Source organism: Mobula hypostoma, chromosome 2 (assembly GCF_963921235.1).
Source record: "Mobula hypostoma chromosome 2, sMobHyp1.1, whole genome shotgun sequence".
In the NCBI taxonomy this organism is placed as follows: Eukaryota; Metazoa; Chordata; class Chondrichthyes; order Myliobatiformes; family Myliobatidae; genus Mobula; species Mobula hypostoma.
The window spans coordinates 248,881,937-248,897,607 of record NC_086098.1 but is presented as its reverse complement, the minus strand read 5'-3'; the positions used below and the strand labels follow the sequence as shown (position 1 = coordinate 248,897,607).

At 45.1% G+C, this 15,671-nt stretch overlaps 2 protein-coding genes across 3 annotated transcripts in view; one reads left to right on the top strand and one right to left on the bottom strand.

The window, feature by feature from the left end:
- Positions 1 to 14,927, bottom strand: part of LOC134337620 (tetratricopeptide repeat protein 24) — a 57,990-nt gene extending 43,063 nt beyond the window's left edge. For both annotated transcript variants that reach the window (XM_063032796.1, XM_063032804.1), the window contains exon 1: positions 14,843 to 14,927. The gene's annotated coding sequence lies outside the window, so the exon portion shown is untranslated. The remainder of the gene's footprint in view (positions 1 to 14,842) is intronic.
- Positions 14,928 to 15,139: 212 nt separating this feature from the next.
- Positions 15,140 to 15,671, top strand: part of LOC134343085 (ras GTPase-activating-like protein IQGAP1) — a 230,576-nt gene continuing 230,044 nt past the window's right edge. Inside the window, exon 1 of the mRNA XM_063041967.1 lies at positions 15,140 to 15,318. Within this exon, the coding sequence (XP_062898037.1) occupies positions 15,276 to 15,318 (43 nt within the window). The 5' untranslated portion in view covers positions 15,140 to 15,275. The remainder of the gene's footprint in view (positions 15,319 to 15,671) is intronic.

The window sequence follows — 15,671 nt, the reverse complement described above, 5'->3', positions numbered from 1 at the left end:
GAGGGGATCAGCAGAAAAGGGTCAGCATGAACGTAGGGTTGATGGAATTACTTTTCAGGATGCTGGTTCAGACTCGGTGGGTATTTTCACATGGCCTTCTACAGTATGGCATCAATCCAATTTATTTCCCTTGATTTCAATCATCAGCCCATCAGGGACACCAGCCTCCTTTCCATGGACTCTGTCTTAATTTCTCAGTGGCTCGGTGAAGCAGCCAGCACAATCAAAGAGCCCCTGCACACCCCAGATGTTCTTTCTTCTTCCCCTTCCATTGGGTAGAAGATACAAATGCATGAAATTGTGTACCACCAGGCTCAGGACAGCTGTTATCAAACTGTTGGAGGGACCTCTTGGGGTGGGGGGGGGGTGCACTGTACCACAGTAGTTAGCGCAATGCTGTACAGCACACTAGCTATAAGAATGGGATTCAATTCCTACCAACACACATCAAATTTGCTGGTGAACGCAGCAGGCCAGGCAGCATCTCTAGGAAGAGGTACAGTCGACGCTTTGGGCCGAGACCCTTCGTCAGGACTAACTGAAGGAAGAGCTAGTAAGAGATTTGAATTCCTACCATTGTCTGTAAGGAATTTGTCTGTTTTCCCTGTTAGCCCACAGGTTTCCTCTGGGTACTTCACTTTCTTCCCACATTCCAAAGACATGCGGTTAGGGATAGTGATTTGTGGGCATGCGATGTTGGCATGCCCAGCACAGTGACACTTGCGGGCTGCTCAGCATAATACTCACTGAATTGATTTGATGCAAATGATGCATTTCACTGTACGCTTTGATATTTCGATTACAAAATGTGACAAATAAAGCTAATCTTTATCTTTATAAGAGAGACTCTTGACTTCACAGTTTTACACCTTAGCTTTTACCTGCACTGAACTTTCTCTGTAGCTGTTATACTTTATTTAGCATTGTTTTTTTTTTAACCATGCTCCACCTCAGTGCACTGTATAATGAATTGATCTTTAAAAACAGTACGCAAGACAAGTTTTTCACTGTATCTTGGTACATGTCACAATAATAAACCGACATTAGTTCAGCCCTATAGTGCCAGTGACCCAGGTTCAGTTCCGACCTCCGGCAGTGCAGTGTCCCTGTGGAGTCTGCATTTTCTTCCTGTGACCATGTAGACTTCCATCCATGTGAGTTGGCATGTTAATTGTCCACTGTAAATTGCCCAGTGTGTAGACCAGTGGTAGAAACAGGGAGAAGTGATACGAATATGCAGAGAATTTTTAAAAAATTGTAATTAATGATGGATGTATACAATAGTAATGGTTATGAGGTAATTAGACAGATATATGAACAGACAAATATGGATCCGATGGCATTAGTTATATTTGACCAAGAAGAAATGGTGGACTGTAGGGCCTATTCTTGTGTTGTCCATTTCCTGTCTGAGTAACTGGGTAGATAATGGACAGCACGGATTTGGTGGGTTGAAGGGTCTCTTCCCAAGCTCGATGATTCTCTCCAGATTATAAAGGGATACAGTACAGAAACAGGCCCTTCGGCCTAACTTGTCCATGCCAATAAAGGTGTCCACCATCTCATTTATTTGTGTTTGGCTCATATCCCTCTAAACTTTCCTATCCGTGTACCTGTCCATATCTCTCTAAACATTCCTATCCGTGTCCCTGTCCATATCTCTCTAAACCTTTCCTATCCGTGTACCTGTCCATATCTCTCTATACCTGTCCAGGTGTCTTTTAAAATGTTGTTAATGTATCTGTCTCGACCACTTCCTCTGGCAGATCATTCCACATACTAACCATCCTCTTGATGAAGAAGTTGCCTCTCAGATCCTTTTCACATTTCTGCCCTCTAGTTCTTAATTCCCCAACCCTGGGGGAAATGACACTGTGCATTCACCCTGTCTCTGCCCCTTATGATTTTATACACATGGGTAGCAAAACTTTTTAGAGAGTGTGTGCCAAAATGGCAATAATCTTCCAAAAAATTCTCTCACATGCCATGGTAATTTTGAGCAGAGATTATCATTGATTAATGAATTAGTAACAGTAATTATGGATTTTTTAAGGAAAGAAAGGATGAGTCCTGTTTCAAATTTATGTGTATTCATTGATTTACTGTTCATAACAGAAGCACATTGAAATAAATGAAGCAATAAAGAGAATTGAGGGGTAACACTGTGTAACGTGTACCGACAAAATTTTTATGTTTGCCAGCTTGGGCACATGTGCCATAAGTTCGCCACCCCTGCTTTATAAGGTCCTCTCTCAGTTTTCTATGATCCAAGGAATAACATCCTAGCCTCCTAAATCTCTCCCTATAATGTAGTCCTCAAGCCCTGGCAAAATTTCTGGTAAATTGCTTCCACATACTTTCCAGCTTAAATGCCATCGTTCTGACAACAGAATGTCCAAAACTGTACATAAAATGTTGCTCTCAGCCACATTTCCTCTGTTCCTCAAACATCCATGCTCAGCCCATCTTCCCACTGCTGAAATAGTGATAGTTCCTCTTGTTCTTACCTACTAGCTTCCGCATCCAACATGTTATCCTCCACAACATTCCCCATCTCCAAAGGGACCCTACACTAAACATATCTTTACCTCTCCCTCCCCCCCCCCACTTTCTGCAGGCATCGCTCCCTCTATGATTCCCTGGACATTTCATCCCTCCACACTAATCTCCCTCCAGGTACTTACTGTATCCCTGCTGCATCTGCCCACACACCTCCTCCCTCACCTCCATTCAGGGCCCCAACAGATCTTCCAGGTGAGGCAACACTTCACCTGTGAATCTGCCAGGGTTGTTTATTGTGTCCGGTGCTCCCAACGCGGCCTCCTCTACACTGGTGAGACCTGTCGTAAATTGGGAAACCACTTCATCAAGCACCTCCAACCATCCACCACAAGCGGGACTTCATGGTGGTCAAACATTTTAATTCCCATTCCCACTCCTGTTCTGACATGTCAATCCATGGCCTCCTCTTGTGCTAAGATGAAGCCACACTCAAGGTGGAGGAGAAACCTCTTTTATTCCATCCGGGTACTCCCCAACCTGACGGTATGAATATTGCTTTCTCCTTCTGGTGAACAAATTCCCCACTCTGGCCTTATAATTCTTTTCACCTGCCTATTACTTCTCTCCTCCTTCCCTTTCTCCTGTTGTCCATGATCCTTTCCTCTCCAGCCCTTGAGCTTTCCCACCTGGCTGGCTTTACCTATCACTTTCCAACTAGCCTTGTTACCTTCCCCCACCTTTTATTCAAACACTTCCTCCCTTCTTTCTCAGTCCTGAGAAAGGCCTTGGCTTGAAACGTCAACTGTTTAGTCTTTTCCATAGATGCTACCTGACCTGTCGAGTTCTTTATACTTTATTGTCGCCAAACAATTAGTATTAGAACATACAATCATCACAGCGATATTTGAATCTGCGCTTCATACTCCCTGGATTACAAATATTAAATATTAAAAATATTTAAAATAGTTAAAATTAGTAAATATTAAAAATTTAAATTATAAATCATAAATAGAAAATAGAAAAATGGGAAGTAAGGTAGTGCAAAAAAACTGAGAGGCAGATCCGGATATTTGGAGGGAACAGCCCAGATCCGGGTCAGGATCCGTTCAGCAGTCTTATCACAGTTGGAAAGAAGCTGTTCCCAAATCCAGCTGTACAAGTCTTCAAGCTCCTGAGCCTTCTCCTGGAGGGAAGAGGGACAAAAAGTGTGTTTGCTGGGTGGGTCGGGTCCTTAATTATCTTGGCAGCACTTCTCCAACAGCGTGCGGCGTAAAGTGAGTCCACGGACGGGAGATTGGTTTCTGTGATGTGCTGCACCATGTTCACGATCTTCTGCAGCATCTTTTGGTCTTGGACAGGACAACTTCCATACCAGGTTGTGATGCACCCTAGAAGAATGCTTTCTACGGTGCATCTATAAAAATTAGTGAGGGTTTTAGGGGACAGGCCAAATTTCTTTAGTTTTCTCAGGAAGTAAAGGCGCTGGTGGGCCTTCTTGGCAGTGGACTCTGCTTGGTTGGACCAAGTCAGGTCATTTGTGATATTGACCCCGAGGAACTTAAAGCTTTTGACCTGTTCCACTTGAGCACCACCGATGTAAATTGGGTCGTGTGGTCCTCTACTCCTTCTGAAGTCAATAATCAATTCCCTCGTCTTGCTGATGTTGAGGGATAGGTTATTGTCTTCGCACCATGCCACCAGGTTCTTAATTTCCTCTCTGTATTCAAACTCATCTTTACCTGAGATACGGCCTACAATTGTTGTGTCATCAGCAAACTTATATATTGAGTTTGATGGAAACTTGGCTACACAATCATGGGAGTACAGTGAGTACAGCAGGTGGTTGAGTATACAGCCTTGTGGGGCACCGGTGCTCAGAGTGATTGTAGAGGAGAGCTTGTCCCCTATTTTTACAGCCTGGGACCTGTCTGTGAGGAAGTTGAAGATCCAGCTGCAGATCTGAGTGCTAAGGCCCAGGTTCCAGAGCTTAGGAATCAGTTTATTTGGAATTTATTTATTCCTCCAGCATTTTCTGTGTGTTGCTATTTAATCAGTGTCTCTATGTGCTACAGCAAACAGAATTGATGAAGTATTTTTGATGATGTCACATCAGTGATTTACAATGACATCCAATAAATATCCTTCTTATTGTGCCTTGTGACTATATATATACCTTTTGTGTGCCAGTTCCCGAGGAGACATCAGATTGTGTAGAGGGAGTGAGAGTTTAAAAGAAGTGAGCTGGGGTAGTTGGCACATTTTGTGTGTCACAGTTCCTGAGGAGATATGGCTCATGCATAATTAGGCACTTGGCAAGATCCAATAAAAAGAATTTGGGATTAAGCAGCGTAACCATTGTTGGAGTTGTCCAGTGTTAGAGTGGAGTGTTGAGGCTTTGGCTCACAGAGGCATAGGCCATAGGTAGATTTTTTTTTTGTTATCTACTCTTTCTTTCTTTCTTATCACACATTTAGAGCAGTGGGGATGCTAGGCAGGATAGTGGAATGCTCCTCTTGCGGGATGTGGGAAGACAGGGAGATCTCCAGTATCTCTGACAACTACACCTGCAAACATGCATCCAGCTGCAGCTTCTCACAGACCGTGTTAAGGAGTTGGAGCTGGAACAGGATGAACTCCGGATCATACAGGAGGCTGAGGGGCTGATAGACGATACACACAGGGGGGTAGTTACACAGGTAAATGGGTGACTGAGGCAGCCAGTGCTGAGTGCCCGTTCCCCACAACAACAGGTATACCACTTTGGGGGTGGGGGGAAGGGCAAAATGACCTAGCAAAGGAAAACCATAGCAGTCAGGTCTCTGGCACTGGGTCTGTCTTTGTGCTCATCAGTGAATGGGGGAAAACAGACAAACTGTAGTGATAGGGGATTTGTTGGTTAGGGGAACAGAAAGGAGGTTCTGTGGACAAGAACTAGATTCCTGGATGGTAATTGCTTTCTGGGTGCCAGAGTCGTGTACATCTCAGGCCGAGTCCATAATATTCTTAAGTGGGAGGGTGAGCAGCCAGGGGCCGTGGTCCGCATCAGTACCAATCACATGGGTAAGAAGGACGATGAGGTCCTGAAAAATAAGTTCAGGGCGTAAAGGTGTTAAGATAAGGGACGGGACCTCCTGGTGATGTCAGGATTGCTACCTGTGCCACTTGCTAGTGAGGCCAGAAAATGGAAGATCATATAGTTTAACATGTGGCTAAGGAGATGGTGTTGGAAGAAAGGCTTCAGATTTTGGAATCACTGGGCTCTCTTCCAGGGAGGGTTGGACCTGAAATGGAGGGGAACTAATATCCTAGCGGGAAGGTTTGCTGGTGCTGTATGGGAGAGGGGTTTAAACTAGAGTTGTTGGGGGATGGTAATCAGAGTTCCAGGACAGATAGCGGAGCGGTCGTGGAGAAAGACACTGTTAAGCCTATGTACAAAGTCAGACATCAAAAGGTCGAGCATGGTGGGACTAATGTTCTGAGCTGCACATATTTCAATCCGAGAAGAATTGTAGGAAAAGCAGATGACTTAGAGCATGGAATTGTGACGTTGTAGCCTTCAATGAGACTTGGTTGCAAGAGGGGCAGGACTGGCAGCTGAATATTCCCCCTGAACCCCTTTCTGTTGTTCTAGACATGATGGATTGGGAGGGGTGACATTACTAGTCAGGGAAAATGTCACAGCAGTGCTCAGTCAGGACAGACTGGAGAGCTCGTCTAATAAACCTCTATGAATAGAAGTGAGGAATGATAGGTATGACCACGTTAATGGGGCTATATCATAGATTACCCATCAGTCCGTGGGATTTAGAGGAGCAGATTTGTGGATAGATCAGACTGTGCAAGAATCATAAGGTTGTGATAGTAGGTGATTTTAACCTTCCAGAAGATTGACTGGGACACCCAAAAGGGCTGGATGGGAAAGAGTTTGTCAAATGTGTTCAGGAAAGCTTCCTTAATCAGTGCATAGAAGTCCCAACTAGAGAGAGTCGATACTAGATCTCCTATTAGGGAATGAGACAGGGCAGGTGACAAAAGTTTACATAGGGGAACATATTGCATCCACAGATCATAATGCCATTAGCTTCAAGGTAATTATGGAAAAGTATAGGTCTCGTCCTCAGAATGAGATTCTAAATTGGAGAAAGGACAATTTTAATGGTGTCAGAAAGAATCTGGCAAGTGTGGATTGGAACAGGTTGTTTTCTGGCAAAGGTGTACTTGGTAGGTGGGAGGCCTTCAAAAGTGAAATTTTGAGAGTACTGGGTTTGTATGTACCTGTCAGATTAAAAGGCAAGAATAAAAGGTATAGGATTACCTTGGTTTTCAAGAGATATCGAGGCCCTGGTTAAGAAAAAGAAGGAGGTGCATTGCAGGTGTAGCCAGGTAGGAACAAATGAGGTACTTGAGGAGTATATGAAATGTGCGAGAACACTTAAAAAGGAAATCAAAAGGGCTAAAAGAAGACATCAGTAGACAAGGTGAAGTTGAATCCTAAAGGCTTCTACAGATACACTAAAAACAAAAGAACAGCAAGGGACAAAATTGGTCTTCTGGAAGATCAGGGTGGCAAGCTATGTGTGGAGCTGAAAGAGATGGGGGAGGTCTTAAAAATGGATTTTTGCATCTGTATTTACTCTGGAGACAGATACAGAGTCTATCGTTGTGAGGCAATGTAGCATCGACCTGATTATAAAGGAGAAAATGTTTCGTGTCTTGAGGCAAATTAGGGTGGATCCCCTGGGCCTGACAATGTGCTCCCTTGAATCCTGTGGGAGGCTCGTGCACAAATTCCAGGGGCCCCAGCAGAGATACTTAAAGCTTCCTTAGTCACAGGTGAAGTGCTGGAGGATTGGGGGATAACTCATGTTGATCAGTTGTTTAAGAAAATTTAGTGCAGAAATTGCAGGGGCTCTAGCAGAGATATTTAAAACATGATGGGTGAGGTGCCAGAGGATTAGAGGATAGCTAATGTTGTTGCATTGTTGAATAAAGGCTCTAAGAATAAACCAGGAAATTACAGGCCAGTGAGCCTGACAGCAGTAGTGGGAAAGTTATTGAAAGTATTGGAAGGGAATGGATATATAAGGGACTGATTAGAGATAGTCAACATGGTTTTGTGCATGTTAAGCAACACACATCAAAGTCGCTGGTGAACGCAGCAGGCCAGGCAGCATCTCTAGGAAGAGGTACAGTCGACGTTTCAGGCCGAGACCCTTCGTCAGGACTAACTGAAGGAAGACTCTTCAGTTCAGAAGAAAGACTCTTACTAACTCTTCCTTCAGTTAGTCCTGACGAAGGGTCTCGGCCTGAAATGTCGACTGTACCTCTTCCTAGAGATGCTGCCTGGCCTGCTGCGTTCACCAGCAACTTTGATGTGTGTTGCTTGAATTTCCAGCATCTGCAGAAATCCTGTTGGTTACAGGAGTTGAGCTGTTCTGTTCAAATTGTATGAGACATCAGTGAGGTACAACTTGGACTATAGTGTCCAGTTTTGGTCACCTACCTGCAGGAAAGATATAAATAATATTGAAAAAGTGCGGAGAAAATTTACTGGGACTTCAGTTACAGGGAAAGGCTGAATAGGTTAGCACTTTATTCCCTAGAACATAAAAGACTGAGGGGAGATTTGATAGAAGTATATAAAATTATGAGGGGTATAGCTGGGGTAAATGAAAACAAGCTTTTTCCACTGAGGTTGGGTAAGGCTACAACTACAGGTCATGGGTTAAGGGTGAAAGATGAAATATTTACGAGGACCATGAGGGGAAAACTCTTCACTCAGAGGGTGGTGAGAGTGTAGAACTAGCTGCCAGTGCAAGTGGTGGATACGGGACTGATTTCAACAATTAAGAGAAATTTAGATAGGTACATGGCTGGGTGGAGATATGTCTCTACCAAAGGAGGTGTAAGGTGCTCCTTCTGTCCGATAGACTGCAGGTCACCCTTGAGCAAGGTCTAGCACCTGATCAGCAAGCTTCCCCCCGCCCCCCAAAAATCAGAGTCACGTGAAACCATAGGAGCAGGTGGTTGTTGTTCTATGCATGGATGGTGCAAATTCCTGGTTATGCAACCACTGACGCCAGGCAGGCAATCGCTGAGGAATATTAATAATGGCATTGTAAAGACACCGTCCTGAAGAAGGTAATGGCAAACCACTTCTGTAGAAAAATTTACCAAGAGACCATGACCACCAACATCACACAGCACGGCACATGATGATGATGATGATGATGACATGGGCGGGAGGGTTTGGAGGACTATGGCGCAAGTGCAGGTTGATGGGACTAGGTTCAGCATAGATTAGACGGGCAGAAGGACCTGTTTCTGTGTTGTAGTGTTCTATGACTCTATGACTATGATTCTATATTAAACCAGGGAGCCCAATAAACAGATTTATCAACTTACCAGACCTATATGCCCCAGCATTCTCTGTTTCTCATACTTCCATTATCATTTTGGTTTAGTCAATATTTCTCCTGTCAGTTTCACTCTCCTCTGCACTTAACTTCAGTTGGCAAGAGTGCGGCTTTTCAACAGCTGAGGTCCTCCCTTTCTACTTCTACACCAGCGGTCCCCAACCATCGGGCTGTGGACCGGTACCGGGCCGCAAAGAAATGATAGGAGTCAGCTGCACCTTTCCTCATTCCCTGTCACGCCCACTGTTGAGCTTGAACACACGCAAGGATATTACCCGCGTGTCATCCATGTCAGCGCGGGAAGGAGATCAACTCCTCGAGCTTGCAAATGACGGCGGGCTGAAAAGTATATTTGACATAACATCTCTGCCGGCATTCTGGATCAAAGTCAAGGCTAAATATCCTGAGATAGCCACGAAAGCACTGAAAATGTTGCTTCCATTTCCAACGTATCTCTGCAATGAATGCAACGAAAACTAAATTGTGGAATAGACTGGACATAAGGAACCCCGTTCGAGTATCGCTGTCTCTCGTCACCCCTCGATGGCACCGTCTTGTTGCAGGGAAACAAGCCCAGGGCTCCCACTGATTCAGCGATATTGGTGTGTTGCAATGATTTTATATGTTCATACGGGGGAAATATGTGCTGTGTGTTTAATATCCAAACGTTACTTAAAATGTTATGATGCTATTGACTTATATAACCATATAACAATTACAGCATGGAAATAGGCCATCTCTGCCCTTCTAGTCCGTGTCGAACGCTACTCTCACCTGGTCCCACCGCCCTGCACTCAGCCCATAACCCTCCATTCCTTTCCTGTCCATATACCTATCCAATTTTTCTTTAAATGATAATATCGAACCTGCCTCTACCACTTCTACTGGAAGTTCGTTCAACACTTATTCAAGCTCTCCTGTCCTCCCCTGATAATTGACTTATCACTATATTCATGCGAGGAAAATATGCGCTGTGTGTTTAATATTAAATTCATTAGATAAACCGTTTTAGAAACGAAACTGAGTGTATTAGCCACTTATCACCTATATTCCGGTCGTGATTAACACACCCCCACGAACAGAATCGCCAAAAACGATTTGTAGAGGAAAAATCAGCACGTACACGCATGCGCACTGGTGCCCACGCATGGCTTCATGGTCATTGTAGTCTTTCTCTGGGTAAACACAACGTATTTGACTGCTACTCTTGTCCGTTGGCAACCCTACCCCACCCCCCCCACCACCTGGGTCGGCCGGTTCACAAGAATATTGTCAATAATAAACCGGTCCGTGTTGTAAAAAAGGTTGAGGACCCCTGTTCTACACTACGCAAAATGCATTTCCACTAGCAAACGTTGTAAGAATTCCCACAGCATCAAAGTGTAAGTCTTTACCCGAGGGATGTGTAATGAGCCCACTCCCTTACACTCTTTTCACCCATGACTGTGCTCCTGCCTACGGCACTCCAACTCCATTGTCAAATTTACAGTCGACACCACAGTGACCGGATTAATTACAAAGAGCAATGAAACAGCAAGAACTGTCCGAATGGTGCAACAACTGTAACCTTTCACTCAAAGTCAAACAAAATGAAAGAAATGATTTCCAATTTCAGGAAATCAGGAGGGATGAACAAGATTCACTATTCTTAAACGCTGAGACAGTGGAAAGCTTTAAGTTGTTGGGAGTGAACATCGCAGAGGAGCTCTCTTGGATCACCAACACATCCTTGATAGTAGGGAAGGATCAGCAGTGCCTGTACTATCTTAGGAGTTTAAAGAGAGCAAATCTGCCCAGAAGCTGCTGGTAAACCTTCACTGTTGTGTAACTGAGCGCATACTGACCCATTGCATGACAGTATGGTACACTAGCTGTGACAAAGTCAACCAATAAGCACTTCAACAATTGATCAGAACTGCACAGAACATCACTGGGGCACGACCACCAGACAGGGAAACTGCCTACAACTCACGCTGTCTCTGGGGGGCTCATCACCTGTTTAACCTCCTGCTGCCCGGCAGGAAATACAGAAACATCTCTGCACAGACATCCAGACTGAAAAACAGGTCTGTCATGCAACTGAACATAAGCCCTCTCCCCCACTCCGCTTCACCATGGATTGACCCTACGGAAAATTTCCAAGTGCACTACGTGAGCATATGCAGTATTTGGGTTTAAATAAGGCAGCTACCTTCCTTTGATTTCAAAGCTCATTTTTAAAATCTCAGCTTTAATTTTTGATGCTATGTTATATTTAATCATTGTGTTTTATAACATGGGCAAGTGCAATACTTGAATGGGACAGCCACAGTTGCTTTTAACTTAGCTGTTTGTTTTTAATTCAGCTGTAACTTAGATGTCATTCTAAATAACTCAGGTGATTTTAAATTTGGTCCTGGTGTTTTTAGTGATTGAATCACCAGTATGCTGTTTGCACTGAATGGAGCAGCACTACAATCTCGTCGTCCTCAGCAATGACAATAAAGCTCTAACTAACTAACTGGAGTCATAAACTCAAGGAGCACATATACAGACGATTTGGCCCACTTGTCCATGCTGACCAAGATGTCTAACTGAGCTAGTCCCACTTGCCTGTGTTTGGCCCAAATCCCTCTAACCTTTCCTGTCTGGGTGTCTCTTAAAAGTTGTAATCATACCCACCCCTGACTGCTTCCTCTGACAGCTTGCTCTATATAGTGATACCCTCTGGGTAAAGAAGTTGCCCCTTGGGATTTTATTAAATCTTTTCTTAAACCTGTGATTTCTAGTTCTTGATTCCCCAACCCTGGGAGAAAAGACTGTGTATTCTCTCTATCTATACCCCTCACAAGTAAAGGAGAGGGGGATTAGAGGGGGATCTGAGGAGCAGTTTTCTCCCAGTAGGGGGATTGGAATCTGGAACACACTGCCTGATGCAGTGGTGCAGGCACAGGCAGTGAAGTATTTCTAGACCAGAACTAGAATCACCACCGAAACCCACCAAGGGACAACATGGAAACCACACACACACACACACACACACACACACACACACACACACACCACACACAGCGCCAAGCGCTTTGGGATTGCCTTAACCACTTCCTCTGACAGCTCATTCCATACACCCAGAAGCCTATCTGTGGAAAACCTGCCTCTCAGAGCCTTTTGATTCTTTCCCCTTCACCTTAAACCCATGACATCTCGTTTCAAATTCTCCAATCCTGCAAAAGATAATTTGACATCCACCATATCTATGCCTGTCATGTTATTATAACCCCAGTAGAGAGACCCGTCTAACTCCCATGCTTCAGGGGAATAAGAGAATGACGTTGAGACGTTAAAGTGCCCATAAGGACAACATTATTGGTAAGTGTAAACAGTGGTAATGGAGGAAATCATGTAAATTAAAATCTGAGATGAATAATGCTAAAAAGGTCATAAAAACGCAACAAAATCCCCATGGATTGGTTTTAGAATTGCTGCTCAGGAACCCAGGTTTTGAAAAACGTCATGTAAAATGAAACTTAGAAAAGTGTACCTGTTACACATCTTCAGAAAGGACAGAGACTCTATAGTCTATTTTATGCTCTGTTCTTGGTTGGTGCAACTGTAACAAAAACCAATTTCCCTTGGGATCAATAAAGTATGACTATGACTATGAGACACAGAAAAGGCCCGAGGTGATCATAGGGATTTCAGAAATGAAAAGGTAGTTATCAGTAAGGGCAATGAGAACGTCCACCGTCACTGTGTCATCGAGAATGTCCACCGTCACTGTGTCAATAAGAACGTCCACCGTCACTGTCAACGAGAACGTCCACCGTCACTGTGTCAATGAGAACGTCCACCGTCACTGTGTCATCGAGAATGTCCACCGTCACTGTGTCAACGAGAATGTCCACCGTCACTGTTTCATCGAGAATGTCCACTGTCACTGTGTCATCCAGAACGTCCACTGTCACTGTCAACGAGAATGTCCACTGTCACTGTGTCAACGAGAATGTCCACCGTCACTGTGTCAATGAGAACGTCCACTGTCACTGTGTCAGTGAGAATGTCCACTGTCACTGTCATCGAGAATGTCCACTGTCACTGTCAACGAGAATGTCCACCGTCACTGTGTCAACGAGAATGCCCACCGTCACTGTGTCAATGAGAACGTCCACCGTCACTGTGTCAATGCGAATGTCCACTGTCACTGTGTCAACGAGAATGTCCACCGTCACTGTGTCAATGAGAACGTCCACCGTCACTGTGTCATCGAGAATGTCCACCGTCACTGTGTCAATGAGAACGTCCACCGTCACTGTGTCATCGAGAATGTCCACTGTCACTGTCAACGAGAATGTCCACTGTCACTGTGTCAATGAGAATGCCCACCGTCACTGTGTCAACGAGAATGTCCACTGTCACTGTGTCAATGAGAATGCCCACCGTCACTGTGTCAACGAGAATGTCCACTGTCACTGTGTCAATGAGAATGCCCACCGTCACTGTGTCATCGAGAATGTCCACTGTCACTGTGTCAACGAGAATGTCCACCGTCACTGTGTCAATGAGAACGTCCACCGTCACTGTGTCATCGAGAATGTCCACTGTCACTGTCAACGAGAATGTCCACTGTCACTGTGTCAATGAGAATGCCCACCGTCACTGTGTCAACGAGAATGTCCACTGTCACTGTGTCAATGAGAATGCCCACCGTCACTGTGTCAATGAGAATGTCCACCGTCACTGTGTCAATGAGAACGTCCACCGTCACTGTGTCAATGAGAATGTCCACCGTCACTGTGTCAATGAGAACGTCCACTGTCACTGTGTCATTGAGAATGTCCACTGTCACTGTGTCAATGAGAAATACATGTTTCACGCTCAGACTCCCAACCTACTCCCTGTACACTCAGAACTGCATGGCCAGATCTGCTCTAACTCTCTTACAAGTTTTTTCAATAACTCCACTGTAGTTGGTCCTATGTCAAATAATGAGCTGGAAAACAGGAAGGAGACAGAAAGCTTAGTGACATGATGTCGTAACAACAGCCCTTCTCTCAATGACAACAATACAAAAGAGCTGGAAGTCATTGACTTCAGGAAAGTTGGAGGGTCACACACTCCTGTTTACATCAATGGTATTGAGGTTACAGAGGATTCAGAGCTTCGAGTTTCCAGGGGTGAAGATCACCAATAGCCTGTCCTGGTAAAACCACCTTGGTGTCACCATCAAGAAAGCTCACCAATGCCTCTACTTTCTCAGGAGGCTAATTTGGCTTGTCTCTGTCAGACCCTCATCATTTTTTTTATTGATGTACCATAGAAAGCATCCTATCTGCATGAAAAATGGTATTGGGAATGTTCACTGGTGGAGGGAGAAAAATGAGAACTGGAGATAACCAGAATCAGGCTTAATACCAGCGGCATATGCAGTGAAATTTGTTAACTCTGCAGCTGCAGTACCATGCAATACGTGATAAATGTAGAAAAAAAAGCCCCATTAGAGTAAATATATATACAATTGATAAATTAGGATAAATAGTGAAAGCACAGAAATTTAAAAAAGTAGTTTTCATGGGTTCAAAGTCCGAGAAAGAGAAAGCTGCAGGTCTTGCCTCTGAGCCAGGCGATTTGGGACTCACTTGAGCCACTAAATCAAGACGAACATTCCCAGCGCCATACAGAGAGGGTTCTCAGGTAGTACAGTAATGAAATCCCACGGCCCTTCGATCTGAGGCCAGATATTTACCATCTATCAGCCAATTATCTGCTGACTTCCACACAACTGCTGGGAGAAACCTGCAGTGAAAAGTGCCCATCATTGCAATAGTGGGGATACTGTATTTCAAAAGCCCTTCAATGATGGCGAAGTGCTTCAGGAGGTGCAAAGCGCTTTACTTGGGTCTTTTCTACCCTCAGGTCTCTAAACCAATCTCCCACCATAAACTTACCTCAGAGGGGCAGAACTGAGTTGGTTTTCTTTCTCCTGAAGGTACAAATGAGATCAGTGTTTTCCCTATGGCTGCACGGTGTCCGGTTGCGCTCCTTCGTTGCCGCGGCAACCAAATCCCGCCCACCAAGACCCGGAACCAACGCCCCCACCTCTTGATTGACGGCACTATCATCCCATCAAACATCGGTCATACGAGCAAGTCTTTGCACTTTGGTATTTGTAGTCCCGTTTCCCCTTCCAATCGCCGTGGAGCACGGCAGTGAACGACAACTCCCAGCAGGCCCTGCGCCGACCGGCTTGCGTTTGGATTTGAATGGACGTTGGGAATTTGGCGGGATATTCGGGACGCGAGCAGCTGGAGCGCCGGTCTGTCGGCAGACAGCAGTTTTGATCAATATAGATAAACGGCAAATTGAAATCTGAGGGGGAAGATGGCAAACGAAGTGGATTCGGGCGGAAAGCGCAAATGTGGCTGTGAGTAGATCGTTGTGTAAACACGGCGAGTGATAGTCACCGCCAACCCCTCGCCCCCTCCGCCTCAAACTGCCCCGTCCGGGCTCGGCTTCTTTACCTGGGGGTCTGTCATAGCTGCTGACTCCACCTGGACTGGTAGACAGGGTGGGGCCCGCCACGTTGCCCTTCATCAGTCAGGGCAGTGAGTATGGCTTGCTGGAGGAAAGCAGCTGGTCGAGCAGGGGTAGAATTGTCAACGATTCTGGTCGAAACCCTGCATCGGAAACGTTCCTCCACCACCCACCCCCCAAGAGACCAGCTGAATTCCTTCAGCAGATCGTTGCCTGCTCCAGATTTCAGTCCCTCCTCTCCCC